Source organism: Ornithorhynchus anatinus, chromosome X4 (assembly GCF_004115215.2).
Source record: "Ornithorhynchus anatinus isolate Pmale09 chromosome X4, mOrnAna1.pri.v4, whole genome shotgun sequence".
NCBI lineage: Eukaryota > Metazoa > Chordata > Mammalia > Monotremata > Ornithorhynchidae > Ornithorhynchus > Ornithorhynchus anatinus.
The window spans coordinates 4,176,056-4,191,908 of NC_041752.1; the positions used below are offsets into that span (position 1 = coordinate 4,176,056).

A 15,853-nucleotide genomic window follows, 5' to 3' on the forward strand; every position below is an offset into this window, starting at 1 on the left:
CCCCCCCCCCCCAGGCCCGGACTCTTTCCACTAAGCCAGGCTGCTTAGAACAGTCGGATAGCGTCTACCCGATTCTTTCGAACTCTCCCACTAAATACCCCTCCGTCGACTGACCGTGAACGAGCTAGACTGTCATCTCCCGGAGGAAGGGGTCTACCGCTCTGCCAAACGCTCAGTTCAGCGCTTAGAGCGTCCACCAAGTCCTTTGAACTCTCCCGAGGGCTCGCGCTCACGGTAAACGGTTCAGGAAATACCCCTGACTGCTTGTAACCGAGCGAGATTTTCATCTCAGTAGCAGCGTTGGCTCGGTGGAAAGAGCCCGGGCTTGGGGGTCAGAGGCCGTGGGTTCTAATCCCGGCTCCGTCGCTTGTCTGCCGCGAGACCTCGGCTAAGTCACTCCGCTTCTCTGCGCCTCAGCTACCTCGTCTGTAAAATGAGGATTGAGACAGCGAGCCCCACGTGGAACGACCTGAGAAGCAGCGCGGCTCTGTGGAAAGAGCCGGGCTTGGGAGTCTCAGGTCGTGGGTTCTGATCGCAGCTTCGCCACTCGTCAGCGGTGTGACTTTGGGCCAGTCACTCAACTCCCCTGAGCCTCAGTTACCTCATCTGTCATATGGGGGTGAAGACCGTGAGCCCCACCGTGGGACAACCTGATTACCCTGTATGTACCCCAGCGCTTAGAACGGTGCTTGGCACGTAGTAAGCACTCGACAGATACCGTCATTATCATTATTAAATGTAATCAGGGTCGTCCCACCTGGGGCTCACAGTCTTAATTACCATTTTACAGATGAGGTAACTGAGGCCCGGAGAAGTGAAGTGACTTTTCAGTAGTATTTATTGAGCGCTTACTATGTGCGGAGCACCGTACTAAGCGCTTGGAATGGACAAGTCGGTAACAGAACTTGCTCAAGTGGCTTGCCCAAGTGGTGGAGCCAAATTAGAACCCAAGACCTCTGGCTCCCAAGCCCGGGTTCTTTCCGCTAAGCTACGATAGTAGTCTCTTTGGAGAGCGCTAATTCTGCCCCCTAGTTTAGGCAGTAATAAATCTCTTTTTTTTTTTTTTTTTTTTAAGCGTTGAGCTCCTACCCTGTGTCAGGTACAGTTCTGAGTGCCGGGGTAGATACAAGATAATCAAGTGGGACAAAGTCTCTGTCCCACAGGGGGCTCGCAGTTTTAATCCCCATTTTACAGATGAGGTAACTGAGCCACACAGACGCGAAGCGACTCGGCCGGAGTCACGCAGCAGACGGGCGTCGGAGCCGGGATTGGAACCCGGGTCCTCTGACCCCCGGGCCCGGGCTCTTCCCGCTAGGCCACGCTGCTTCCTAAACCCGGAGAGAAACTGATGGAGTTATGAGTTAATTTAGTACGTCCCCCCCGGTTAATAACTGCCAATTTGCCCTTCCCCCCCCAGATCGCGCGGCGAGAAGGAAGAGTTATCTTAACCGCCGGAATGCCGTTTCAGAAAGTAAGTTCTCCCCTTCCTGGATCCTCTACCTCTGCCCTCCGCGGCTGAGTCCGAAGATGAGTCTGAAGCCCGACCCCCTCCGATGATGACGACCGTGACGGTGTTCGTTAAGCGCTTACTATGTGCCAGGCGCCGTTCTGATGCAAGGTAATCAGGTGGCCCCACGTGGGGCTCACGGTCTCCATCCCCATCTGACAGATGAGGAAACTGAGGCGGAGTGAAGTGAAGCCGATAAGCGGCGGAGGAGGCGCTCAGCGAATACCGTGATTATCGTCATCATCATCATTATTATTAAGAAGGCCAAGGATTACTCCCCTTGACCAAGAGCCGTCCTCAAGGGAGGAGACGTCTAAGCCCCCGTCGGGGTCGGGAATCGAGGAACTTGGCCGCTCTCCGAAAACCACCGGCCGGGGCGTCAGAGCCGTCCGCTGCTTTCCAGGGTGACCTTGGGCGAGCCACTTCACTTCTCCGGGCCTCAATTTCCTCATCTGCCAAATGGGGATTCAATCCGTCCCCGTCCGGCTTTGATTTTGAGCCACGTGTGGCACAAGTAATAAGAAAAACGTTGGCATTTGTTACGCGCTTCCTAGGTGCCGAGCACTGTTCTAAGCGCTGGGGTGGATACAGGGTAATCGGGTTGTCCCTCGTGAGGCTCACGGTTTTAATCCCCATTTTCCGGATGAGGTCACTGAGGCACCGAGAAGCGAAGTGACTTGCCCAAAGTCACACAACTGACAGGTGGCGGAGCCGGGATTAGAACCCGTGACCTCTGACTCCTAAGCCCGGGCTCTTTCCGCCGAGCCTCGTCCAACCTGCTGATTTTCTATCTAATCCACCCCAGTGCTGAGCACAGTACTGCGCACATAATAACCCCTTAATAAACGCCATTAAAGAAAAAGAAACAGCACATAGTACGCGCTTAATAAGCCATTAAAAAAAAAAAAAACCCCAACAGGTTTGGTTGGCATATAGCAAGCACTTAATAAATGCCATTTACAAAAACAGATTCGGTGCTTGGAACGTGATAAATTGCTTAATAAATAGACCGTAAAGTCGTCCCTAGACTGTAAGCTCGTTGTGGGCGGGGAAGGGGTCTGTTTCTTGTTCTGTCATACTCTCCCGAGCGCTTAGTACAGTGCTCTGCACACTGAGAGAGAAGCAGAGCAGCAGCGTGGCTCAGTGGAAAGAGTCTGGGCTTGGGAGTCCGAGGTCATGGGTTCGAATCCCGGCCCTGCCGCTTGGCAGCTGTGTGACTTTGGGCAAGTCACTGAACTTCTCGGGGCCTCAGTACCCTGACCTGTAAAATGGGGATTAACTGTGAGCCTCACGTGGGACAACCCGATTACCCTGTAACTACCCCAGCGCCCGTCAGACGGCAGGGACCGTCTCTGTCCGTTGCCGACTTGTTCGTTCCAAGCGCTTCGGACAGTGCCCTGCACATAGGAAGCGCTCAATAAATACTATTGAATGAATGAATAGAACAGTGCTCTGCACATAGTAAGCGCTTAACAAATACCAACATTATTATTAATGAGCCGGGTGACTCTGGGCAAGTCACGCAACTTCTCCGGGCCTCGGTGACCTCACCTGTCAAAGGGGGATGAAGACTGCGAGCCCCACGGGGGACGAGCTGACGACCTCGTGTCCGCCCCAGCGCTTAGCGCGGTGCTTGGCACGGAGTGAGCGCTTAACAAATACCATCGTGACTATTCTCATCACTAAATGCTCAGTTAACGCGATTGAATGAATAAATACCGTTAAAAAACAGAAGCAGGTCCGCCGAGAAGACCCATCTCGGCAAGGGGGGGGGGGCGGAGAAGGGTATCCGAGGGGGGCGGAAAGGGCTGAGACTTGGGCAACTCTGTGTCTTGAAGCTGAAGTCCCAGGTGCGAGAAGGACGATGTTACGCGGTGAACTCCTCCAGCAAGGCCAAGGAGCAAACAGTGAGAGTCCTCAAACACTTCAACGTCCGCATCTCCCTCTCCGACGTGTTCAGCCGCTGTCAGGTAGGCCCGCGCCCGACAAGCCGGGCTCCCCCGTATCGCCGCCCCCTTTCCGGCCCCCGCTTCCCTCCTTCGGGCTGGGCCCGTCGGCCGGTGCGACGGGACCGCGGTCTCGGAAGAGAGGAGTACGTCACCCCGGCTTTGGGTTTCGGAGAGTCTGCAGGATATCGTCCTTCGGGTTTCTCTCCCCGACTTCCTCTGCCGGTTTGAAGCGACCTCGGGGAGGGTGGCGGGGAGGGAAGACGGGTCTGGGATTCTGCAAGTCTGGAGGATGTTGGCTTTGGTTTTTCCCCTTGGTCTTCCTGTGCCGGTTAAAGGGAAACCGCGGTGGATGGCGGAGGGGGAGGACGGATCCGTCGAATGGGATGGATTCCCGGCTGGGGGGGGGACGGGACCGCGATCCCGGAAAAGAGCGGGGTTCGAGAAGGAGGACGTCGCTCGGCTTTGGGATTTGGAAAGTCTGCAGAATATCGTTCTCGTCCGGGTCTTCCTCTGCCCGTTTGAAGTGCAGTCGGGATGGGTGGTGGGGAGGGAAGGTGGGTCTGGGATTTCGAAAGTCTGGAGAATATTATCTTTGGTTTTTCTCCTTGTCTTCCTGTGCTGGTTAAAGTGAAATCAGGGTGAGTGGTGGAGAGGAGAGATGGATCCATCGAATGGGATACGCCGCGAGGTTAGCAGAAAGGGGAAAGTGTTTCCGAGGCACCCGAGAGGGGATTGCGAGCTAACAGATTGCGGGCGATGGTCTTGGTTGGGATTGTGAGTCCCGATCATTCCCTTTGTGACGGTCCCCGGTTTCGAGAAAGGTCCTGGCAGTGGGTGTTCTCGAAATCCACGTTGTGCCCTGAACCGCTTTACTTATTCTGGGCGCTGCTCTGATTCTGTTTCTGTGTGCGCGGGGGTGTGTGGAAGTGTGTCTGTGGAGCGTAGCCCGTCAGCTTTTGAAGGTGACGCCGCCGACGATGAGATTTTTTATCGCTGACCGTCGTCCTTTCCACGGCGGTTCACGCGGAGGTCGACATTTGATCAACACGTGACCTAATCCCGGCTCCGCCACGTGTCTGTTGGGTGACCGCGGGCAAGGCGCTGCACTTCTCTGGGCCTCAGTTACCTCGTCTGCCAAATGGGGATCGAGACCGTGAGCCCCGCGTGGGACGGGGACCGTACCCGACCCCGTCGGCCCCAGCGCTTAGTGCGGTGCCCGGCGCCTAGTAAGCGCTTAACCAATACCCTCATCGTTATCGCTCGTTATTATTAACGAATGAACGGACGACTTAGTGGACTGGCCAAAACGCAAGATCGAAAGGCTTCCCACAGTAGAGCGGGAGAGGCACCGTGTTTTCCCCTGTCGATCTTCCGCCCCCAATTCCCTCCTGGGCCGCGTCTCCTCGCCGGCGGTTGGTCGGGATCCCGTCCGGGTCTGCCCGTTCCCACAGACCGTGGCCTTCCCTGCCAAGTTTTCCGTATCTTCAGCGAGCCAGTGGAGCGCGAAGGTCACGGCGAAAGAACAATACCAGCGTTCCCGGCCCCGTCACCGGCAAGGAGCCGGCGGCCCCGTCTCTCCTCACTCCGGGGGGCTGGCTTCCTCAGGGTGAGCGGGAGCTTTATTCATTCGCTCACTCATTCGGTCGGATTTATTGACTTACCTTACGCGGAGCCCTGTACTAAGCGCTCGGGGAGAGGACCGTGCAACGATAGACGCGCTCCCCGCCCACAACGAGCGTACGGTGTGGCGCGGGGGGACTGATATCCATACAGACAAATACAATTCCGGCTGTGTAAGAAGAAGAATGATCGTGGTATTTGTTAAGCGCTTGGCTTACTATGTGCCAGGCACTGGACTAAGCACCGGGGTGGGTACATGCAAATCAACCTTAGCGAATTTCATCTTAAAAAAAAGAAGTGAAAGCCACGCGCGGGAATGTAGCCCCACTGGCTATTTTCTTCAAGAATATCTTTCGGGATGTGCTGTCCAGTCTAAGGCTTCCCTTACCCCGAGCTTGTCACACAGATCCACGACCTCTGGGCATTTGATATCTGCCCCACCGTTCTTTCATTCAATCCTATTTATTAAGCGCTTAACGCGCGCAGAGCACTCTGCTAAGCGGTCGGGAAAGTACAGTACAGCAATCAAGAGGGACAATCCCTGCCCACAGTGAGCTCACAGTCTAGAGGGGCGGCTTAGTTCAGTGCCCGGCACAGAGTAAGCGCTTCACAAATACCACGATTATCGTTATCATCGTTATCGTTAAACCTGCCGAAGGATGGGATCTGGGCCAGAGCCGGGCGGTTCTCCGGGCGGCAGTGATGTCCCGAGAACCGAGGAGGAGAAAATCCTGCCAGGTCAGCTCATCGACAGTGATGGAGAGACTGTAAGGAAAATATGGTGTTCTCTGTTGAGCCTGGTGGAGCCTCTGGGGGATGTTTTTTTTAAAAAAAAAAAAAAGAAAGAAAGAAAACGTCTCCGGGTTTTCATATACAGTCGTGAGAGAGTTGGAGCCTCATTACTGATGTAGGTTCGGTTACTTTCTAATCCCTGGCCCTCTGGAAGGTTAAAGTTCAGCGCGTTGAGTCCGGGGCCTGGTGAAAATTCCCCCGTCGCCGGGGCTTCGGAGTCTCCTGTTCGGCCTCGACGGTTGGCAGTTTTTAAATGGGCTTTTTCGTTTGTCTTTTACCTCCCGGTAGGGTGACCCCTTACCGCGGGACTGAAGATCGCTAATAAATTACACCCGTCGCTCCCCAGCCGGGCCCTGGCTCCTTTGGTCCGCGTCGAGCCCTTACCGTGTAGAGGGCACTGAAATAAATACTTGGGAGAGGACAATACAGCTTACGTGTAGAGGAGGAGACAGACATTAGTAGAAAGAAATGAATGACAGATGGAAGGTTGGGGGGGGGGGGCGATGAATGAAGGGAATAAATCGGGGTGACGCAGAAGGGAGTGGGAGAAGAGGAAGGGAGGGAGCTGGATTTCAGACCGTTTCTCAAAAGCGAGGGTCCCGTTTTCGAATCCCCGTGCCCACGGGAGCTTACGGTCTAGAGAGGGAGACGGTCGTGGAAATAAATGAGGCTATGGACGTAAGTGGTCCAGAGCCGGGGTTGGGTTGGCTGTCAAGTTCTTCGAGGGGACAGGACCGAGTGCGAAGCCTCGTTCGTTTTCGTTTCGACGGTGGCGGTTAAGCGCTCGCTCCGCGCCGGGCACTGTACTAAGCGCTGGGGTCGAGGTGAGATCGTCAGGTTGGCCACAGCCCACGTCCCACTTAGGGCTCGCGGTTTTAACCCCCATTTTGCCGACGAGGGCAAGGAGGCCCAGAGGAGCGAGGCGAGTGGCCCGGGGTCACGCGGCGGAGCCGGGATTAGAACCCGCGGCCTTCCGACTCCCGGCCCCGAAGGCGTCGCCCGGGGGGAGGGAGTGGGGGAAATGAGGCGGGGGAGGCCTCCTGGGGGAGAAGTGGATTTCCAGTAAGGCCGCGAAACGGGGGGAGAGCGATGGTCTGTCGGAGGGGGAAGGGGAGGATGCGGGCGAGGGGTCCGCGGAGAGAGGGACGAGGCGGAAGTTGGGGCGGAGGAGCGGAGCGGGCCGGCTTGGGCGAGGTGAGGCAGGAGGGAACGGCCTCCCGAGCGTTCCGTAGGACCCGCCGAGGGCTGTGGGATTCTCCGGGAGGATACGGTCCCGTCGGCCCGTGGGGGCTCGCACCCCCAGCCGGAAACCCCAAACCCGCCCCTCCGTCCGGCCGACGGCAACGAGCTCGTCGTGGTCGGGGAACGTGTCCGTTCGTCGTTGTGTCGCGGTCTCCCAGGCGCCGAGCACGGCGGCCCGCACCCGGCGAGCGCTCAATAAGTACCGTCGAGTGAGCGGATGAACGAACGAGCACCGACAGAGTACCGGAAGGAAAGAAAAGTCGAGGTTCCCCCCCTCTGTGAAAGCTGAAATTCGGCCCCTGGGTGTTGAGTTCCCATGGCTGCGATTTGAAAATGCCCCCCCCCACCATCTCGCCCCCACCCCGGGCCGGCCCCGGGGTTATCTCGGGTCGTGTATTCAGATAGTTAGAGATAAAGCAAGGGCCTGTTTAGATTGGAAATCTCCAGAGGGCTTTTCCTTTGCAAAAGAGCGATGATATTATAAGGGGACGGAGGCCAAAATAAAGATTAGGCTCCATTTGCAGGAGCCCAGTAGACTCACAGCAGGAGAGACGGGGAGAGACGAAGAGTCGATCCACTCTCGTTCCCTTTTACCCCTTGAAGCCCCCACGAAGATGAAAGGGTGGTCGTGTTTTTCCCCCCCCCGTCCAGTGGAAGTGGTCAGGGCCCTGGGCCACGAAGAATCGGGGAGGCAGGAGAGGGGGCCAGAACAGAAACCATCATAGAGGAAGCCGCCCCCTCCCCTTCTTCTACTGTTCGGGTCATCGGTCAGTGGTATCTATTGAGCGCTATCCGTGTGCAGAGCACCGGACCGAGCGCTCGGGAGAGTCTCTCATTTCATTCCATGGTATTTATTGAGCGCTCACTGGGCGCAGAGCACTGGATTAACCCCTCTGGACTGTAAGCTCGTTGTGGGCAGGGAAAGCGTCCGTCTACCACTCTGTTGTACTCTCCCAAGTGCTTAGTGCAGTGCTCTGCACAGAGTAAGCGCTCAATAAATACGACTGCATGAAAGTGCTAAGCTTCGGGGTAGATACGAGCATAAGCAGGTTGGACACAGTCCCGGCATAGGGCTCGCAGTCTAAGGGGGAAGGGAGAACAGGAGAATCCCCGTTTTACAGATGAGGAAACCGAGGCCCGGAGAAGTGAAGCGACTTGCCCGAAGTCACACAGCTGACGGGGGAGGGGGGGGAAGGGGGGGCGGCGCCGAGATCGGAACCCACGACCCCTGACTCCCAAGCCCGCGCGCTTTCCACTAAGCCGCGCTGCTTCTCGGATAGCAAGCGCGTAGTAACCACTGCCCGAATACCGTCGTCATTATTAAGGCAAGACTATGTGAAAGGCACCGTACTAAGCACAAGGAACGGTACAATAGCACGATGAACGGACACATTCCCCACCCGCAGCGAGCCTGCGGTCTGGACGGGGAGACAGACGTTAATCGACATAAATGAATTACAGCTACGTGGACCATTCCAGGCTCTCGAGGACCTCCCCGACCTCCAGTTGAGCTTGGAGACTGCACGTTTCCCATCAGGCGCGGAGGGGATGTGAAACCAGTGGAGCCGCGCGGGGGTCCAGGGACCCCCTTATTCGGTCATTCAGTCGTATTTATTGAGCGCCTACCGTACTAACCCTTCGCCCCGATTAGATCCCCTTCGCCTAGCGCCTGAGCTGCCGAAGTGACACCCCCTCCCCCTACCTCCCTCCACCCCCAGTCATTAAAAACACATAGCAGAAAAGAAAAAAAAAGAGTCCCCTCCCTGAGTGTCTAAACAGTTTAGGATTTCTAAATAGAGGATTAGCCCCGATGAAAGGCAATTAGCAGCCTAATTAAGCAGGTGCGTTTCCTCTCCGCCCACTCAAAAGTGTCATTTCTTTCCTGAGACTCGCCAAGAGTGAAAACCTCCAGCCCCTCCCTCGGCCCCGAGGTGACCGTGACCCCTTGGTCTGTGACGCCCGCGGCCTGCGCCCGGCGCCGGCGGCGTGCAAATCCAGGGGAACAGAGACCCCGGGAGGCCCGGCCCGGAGGATGCCGGGAAAGGCAAGCGGGACAATTCCTCCGTCCCCCGGGGAAGACCCACGCGACGCCCACCCCCCACCTCTCTGCTTCCCCAGCCGGGGAAGGCGAGGGACGCTTCAACGTTCGCTTGGCGGCGGGCTGGTGGTTTTGAACCCACGCTGGATATCGGCTCGCGAAATGGAAGAGGCTCATCCCTGATCTTTGTGTCGGAGGGAGAGAGGGGGGAAGAGGGGGAGAAGGAGAGGGCGGTGGGGAGAGAAAGGGGCAGCAGGGTGTTTGCCGAACACCTACCCCGAGGGAAATGGAATTACTTTCCGACCAAAGCAATCGATCGCATTTATTTTCTTTTCCTTTTAAATGGGATTTGTTAAGGGCTTACCGTGGGCCGGGAACCGCACCGGGCGCCGCGGTAGATTCGAGCCGATCGGATTGGACCCACCTGGGGCTCACAGTCTTAATGGTATTCGTTAAGCGCTTACTATGTTCTAAGCGCTGCGGGGGGGGGGGGGGGGGGGTACAAGGTGATCGGGTTGTCCCACGTGGGGCTCCCGGTCTTCATCCCCATTTTACAGAGGACGGAACTGAGGCCCAGCCCGAAGTCACACAGCCGACAAGCGGCCCAGCCGGGATTAGAACCCACGACCTCTGACTCCCAAGCCCGGGCTCTTTTCGCTGCTTCTCCCCCTCCCCCCACTTTGCAGATGAGGGAACCGAAGCCCAGAGAAGCAGAGCGACTCACCCAAGGTCACGCAGCAGACGAGAGGCGGATCCAGGATGACAATCCAGGTCCTTCTGCCTCCCCGGCCCGTGCGCTATCCACTGGGCCGCGCTGCCTATTGAGCGCTTACTGCGTGCGGAACACCGGACTGAGCGCTGGGGAGAGGGCGGTACGAGCCGGTCTGGAGATGCTAACGGTGCAGAGGGGCAGACGGGCATTAAGAATAATGATGATAATAGAATAATAAGCGCCGGGTTAGATACGAGTTAATCAAGTTGGTCAGAGTCCCCGCCCCACGTGCGGCTCGCACTCTTAGCCAAGAGAGATAAAGAAATACATTCCGGACGGGGACGTGAGTGCTGTGGATTTGGAGAAGGTGGAGCTGCTGGAGTCAGAAAAGCTGGCTTTTCTTAATTTGTGGAATCAGAGCTCTAAATTACATATCATAAATGACTCGATTATCCGTATCAGTGTCAATCCGCCCCCCCCCACCCCCGTCGACCCTCAGCTCGTTTCGGGCGGGGACGTGACTGCCGGTTCTGTTTCGCGGCCGAGGGCTCAGACCGGCGCCCCGCGCCCAGGAAGCGGTCGATGGAGACGATCGAATCGGAAGGAACGCGTCGACGCGACCGATCCATGGATCGATGGGAAGGCAGAGCGGGGCGTGGGGGGGGGGGGAGTCCGACCGCTAGCTGCTCTTCCTCCGGGCGGGGCGGACTCCGATCCGGAGCTCCCGGGTGGCACAGCTGGAGTTCAGTCAAGGTTGAGTAATGGTCTCCTCCCCGCCCCACTCCGAGACCCAGGCCCCCTTCTGCTCCCCCAGGACCGGGGTCAGAGTTCCCGCACAAGGTCACGGGAGTCCGAGCGAACCCTCCCCCAACGGCCAGCCCCGGGATGTCACTCAGCCCCGTCCCTCTGCCGTTTGGCCCCCGGGGGAGGGGCGGGGGGGGACGATCGCCAGACGGCGGCGGCGGCGGCCATTGGATTTCGGCTCCCGGAGACCCCCGAGGCCGGTGGGAGGAAAGCAAGAAATGATAACGGGGTGGGCCGAAGGGGTCCGTCAGTGGGAAGAAGGCAGACTCGGCTGATAATGCCGGTGGTGTCTGTCAAGCGCTCAGGATGTGCCAGGCGCCGTTCTAAGCGCCGGCGGGATACAAGGTGATCGGGTTGGCCCACGTGGGGCTCACGGTCTTAATCCCCGTTTTACAGCTGAGGGAACTGAGAAGTTAAGTGATTGGCCCGAAGCCACACAGCTGGCAGGCGGCGGGGCCTAGTGGGTAGAGCACGGGCCTGGGAGTCGGGAGGACCTGGGTTCTAATCCCGGTCCCGCCACGTGTCCGCCGGGTGACCTCGAGCGAGTCACTTTGCTGCTCTGAGACTCAGTTCCCTCATCCGCATAATGGAGATTCTCTACCGGTTCTCCCTCTTCCTGTGAGCCCCGTGGGGGAGTTGATGATCTTATATCTCCCCCAATCTCCCCCAAGAGCCGGGATTAGAACCCGGGTCCTTCTGACTCCCAGGCCCGGGCTCCAGCCACTGTGCCACGCTGCTTCTCAACGGGGCAAAAGATCCACCCAGACGAGAAGGATGGCAAGCAGCAGGGGAGGTGGCCGGACCCCGGGCCCGGGAGGCAGGGGGTCACGGGTTCTAAAGCCGGCCCCACCGCTCGTCTGCTGTGGGACCTCGGGCAAGTCACTTCACTTCTCTGGGCCTCGCTCACCTCGTCTGGAAAATGGGGATTGAGACCGGGACCCCCAGGTGGGACGGGGACTGTGTCCGACCTGATTAACCCGCATCCACCCCAGCGCTCGGTTTCGGTGCCTGGCACGTAGTAAGCGCTTAACCAATACCGTAATTATTATTATCATTATTATTATTATTAAGTGCTTAGTACAGCGCTCCGCACACTGGAAGCGCGCCAAAAGTACCGTCGGTCGATCGGCGGGAGCCGGAGCTTCTGACCGTCCCAGCTCTCCGTCCGGGGAATCGATCTCGAGAGCCAGGCCCGTCTCTCCCACGGACCGGCGGCCCCCGGGAAAATGGATTTCACTTGCCGGGCGTGGAGGGAGAAAACTATTCCCGGGTCGGGGGCGGAACCGGGTGGGGAGACGGGGACACGGCCTCAGAAGTGGAAGGAGAGGAAGATCCCCGTCACCGGGCCGATTCCTCGCCCCGGACGCTCCCGGAAAGGAATCGGGAGGCTCCTTTGTCTGGCGGCCCAGCTTGGTATCATTTTCCCGTGGAGCCCGGAGTCAGCCCCAAGCCGAGCGTGAGCCCTCTTCTTCCCGCCCATCCCCCCTAGAATCCAGAAGAGGCCAGAGGACCGTATTCCCAGGGGCCGAGGGGGTTGTAGGGGCTGTGGCATTCCGGAGTCCCGGGGATTGCGAGCTGATGGGGGCCGGGCCGGAGGAGGGGGGAAGGGGAGGAGGAGAAGAAAGGGGGACCCGGGGCAAGGGGGGCCAGGAGGTGGAGAGAGAGAGGAGGGGGCTGGGCCGGCCCTGACGGGGACGTGAGAAGATCGAGACTGAAACAGTGAACGGGGCAGGGCGTGCGGGGAAGAAAAGCTTTCACGGAGCTGCTGTTTCCGAACAGTAGGTGATCGGGGGGGCGGGAGAAGCCGGGGGTGACCGGAGCCGTCTGTGGGGGCTAGGTCACGGTTATCGTGGCAGCCGACCACGGAGCAGAGAGAGCATGAGAAACGGGCAGAAGGTTGTTAGGGAGCGGGGAAGAGGGTAAGGATGAGAATAGAGAACTTTCTCCCAGCTTCCCGTGAAGCCCAAGTCACCCCAGAGGGCCGGGGGGGGGGGGGGAAGGAGAGAAGAAACAAAACGATAACTTCGCGTCGTTCATTTCTCCCGCCGCGGTGGACGACGAGGACAAAATAAAAAGCGACGAGATCAGGAGGGTCCGTGTTATGGTGATTAAAATAATAATAGTAGTATCTGTCAGGCGCTTCATCGGTGTCGGGCACCGTTGTGAGCGCCGGGGCAGATGCCAGGTAAGCGGGTCGTCCCACGCGGGGCTCACGGCCTTCATCCCCGTTTTACGGACGAGGTCGCCGAGGCACGGAGAAGTGAGGTGACTTGCCCGAGGTCACACAGCGAACACGCGCCGGGACCCCCTTCGTTATCGAGTGCTTGTGCCCGAGATCACGCTACGGACGGGGGGCAGAGCTGGGGATTAGAACCCGGGGCCCCGGGACTCCCGGGCCTGGGCTCTGTCCACCGGGCCACACCGCTTCTCCGGGCCCACCAGCTCCCGGGCTGGGTCCCCGAGATCTTCTACCTTGTCAGGTCCGGCCTCGGGGGGGCCCGGACTGGTTCGTTCATCCAGTCGGTCGTATTTACGGAGCGCCTACGGTGTGCGGGGCGCCGTACTTGGGATAGAACGATGAACTGACGCATTCCCTGCCCACAGCGAGCTTCCCGTCTAGACGGGGAGACAGATATTAAGAGAGAGAAAGAAAATGGCAGGGGCGGATTTAAGCGGGGCGGGGCCGGGAGGGGGGAATGAAGAAAAGGAGCGGGTCGGGGCGACGCGGAAGGGAGAGGGAGATAGGGGAAAGGGGGGCTTAGTCAGGGAAGGCTTCTTGGAGGAGATGGGCCGGCGACAAGGCTTCGAAGCGGGGGAAGAAGAGCCAGGTATGAGGAGGGAGGGCCTTCCAGGCGAGAGGTCGGCGACGAGACGGACGAGACGGAGGCCCGGTGAGAAGCAGCGTGGCTCGGTGGAAAGAGCCCGGCCTTCGGAGTCAGAGGTCAATGGGTTCGACTCCCGGCTCTTCCGCTCGTCCGCTGTGTGACTGTGGGCGAGTCGCTTGGCTTCTCTGGGCCTCGGTTCCCCCATCTGTAAAATGGGGATTAACCGTGAGCCTCACGTGGGACGACCCGATGACCCCGTATCTGCCCCAGCGCTTAGAACAGTGCTCGGCACATAGTAAGCGCTTAACAAATACCGACATTATTATTATTAAGGTGGACGTGAGAGGAGCGAAGTGTACGGGCTGGGCCGGAGTAGGAGAGTAGCAGGGTGGACCGTGCGCCCGTCAGAGGGCGGGGACCGTCTCCACCTGTTGCCGATTTGTCCATTCCAAGCGCTTAGTCCAGTGCTCTGCACATAGTAAGCGCTCCATAAGTACTACCGAACGAATGAGAGGGTAACGGGATTGAGGGCTTTAAAGGTGAGGCGTTTCTGTGTGACCCGGAGGTGGCCAGGCAACCGCTGGGGTTTCTCGAGGAGCGGGGTGACGTGCCCTGAACGTTCTTGTGGAAAAATGATCCGGGCAGCAGAGCGGAGGGTGGACCGGGCTCTCCACCCGCTGCCCGCGAAAAGGGACTTTTTTACCTTTGCAAATGAATCTTCAGAAGGCCCCGGGGAGAGAAACCCCCCAGTTTTCTACCTCCCGCCATCGCGTCCCGCCCCGGGGGGGCGGGGAGGTCTGAGTTTCGTTCTGATTGCGATCAGTACCGGCCCGCAGACCCATCTGTTCGGCTTCACGCCGCGCGGCAGTTTCTCGGCTCGTCCCCCCCCTCGGAGAGCTGGCCACCTGCTGGCTCGGGACCCTTTCGATAATACCAGTGATAAAAATAAAAGCGGTGTGGCCCGGTGGATAGAGCCCGGGCCCGGGAGTCGGAAAGACCCGGGTTCTTATCCCGGCTCCGCCGCTCGTCTGCCGTGGGACCCCGGGCAAGGCGTTTCACTTCTGTGCCTCGGTTCCTTCGTCTGTAAAATGGGGATTAAGGGCGTGAGCCCCACGTGGGACGGGGACCGGGTCCAACCCGATCACCTCGTATCTTCCCCAGCGTTCAGTACGGCGCCTGGCACGTAGCAGGCGCTTAACAGATACCGTAAAATGGGGGTGAAGACGGTGAGCCCCGTGTGGGCCGTGGACCGTGCGCGATCAACCCCGGTGCTCAGTACAGTGCTCTGCATGCAGAAAGCACTCGATGAATGCGATCGACTGAATGAGCGAATGGATCCGTGTTCACGTACGGCTGTGTTCTGACCCGCACCCTGAATAAAAGCAGGCGCGTCCCGCTGAGAACGGGTCGGAGAAGACAGCTAGCTCGAGGTCCCAAAGCCAGAGATGGCTGGTATTTATTGAGCGCCTGCGGGGTGCAGAGCCCTGCACTAGACGCTCGGGAGAGTCCGGGATAACGGAGCCGGCTCCGCGAAGGCTCGAGCAGAGGTCGGCCAGTCTCCGCACCCCGTTACCCAGTTTCGCCTTTCACCCCGAGCGTGCGACTCGATCACCACGTCCCATTACCCCAGTTGGTTTTCCAACCCCGGTGGGATCCTGACCCGTGCCCCCAGCGACCCAAATTCACCTGTCGCCCCAGGAACGAGCCCGATCTCTGCCCCCAGCGACCCAAATTCACCTGTCGCCCCAGGAACGAGCCCGATCTCTGCCCCCAGTTACCCAAATTCACCTTTCACAAGCGCGAAGCTGATCCGTGCCCCGAATTACCAAATTCGCCTTTCACCCCAGCTCTCCGCACCTCGTTGCCCAAGTTCACCTCTCACCCCAGGGGCGAGTCAGCTCTCCGCACCCGAAGGGCCCAGAATCCACTCGGGTCGTATTCATTGAGCTCTTACCGTGTGCAGAGCACTGCGCCGAGCGCTCGGGAGAGGACAGTAGAACAGTAAACAGACGAAATGAGCTTCCAGACTAGAGGGGGAGACAGACATTAACAGAAAGAAATAAATGACTGATAAGTGCCGTGGGGCTGGGAGGAGGGGAAAACGCCCCCGATGTGACCGGGAATGCTGGTTTTGTATTTGGCTCAGTCCAAAGAGCCCGGGCTTGGGAGTCGGAGGTCATGGGTTCCAATCCCGGCTCCGCCACTCGTCGGCTGTGTGGCCGTGGGCAAGTCACTTCACTTCTCTGTGCCTCTGTGACCTCATCTGGAAAATGGGGATTAAGAGTGTTCGCCCCCCCCCCCCCCCCCCACGCGGGACGAACCGATTACCTTGGATCTCCCCCAGCGCTTAGAACAGTGCTCCGC

General features: G+C 58.7%; 1 protein-coding gene across 3 annotated transcripts in view; it reads left to right on the top strand.

Moving 5' to 3' along the window:
• The window catches only part of EXD3 (exonuclease 3'-5' domain containing 3), a 241,239-nt gene that overhangs the window by 107,689 nt on the left and 117,697 nt on the right, over positions 1-15,853 (top strand). For all 3 annotated transcript variants that reach the window (XM_029054293.2, XM_029054292.2, XM_029054295.2), the window contains 2 exons: positions 1,418-1,471; positions 3,346-3,477. In XM_029054293.2, the coding sequence (XP_028910126.1) occupies positions 1,418-1,471; positions 3,346-3,477 (186 nt within the window). The remainder of the gene's footprint in view (positions 1-1,417; positions 1,472-3,345; positions 3,478-15,853) is intronic.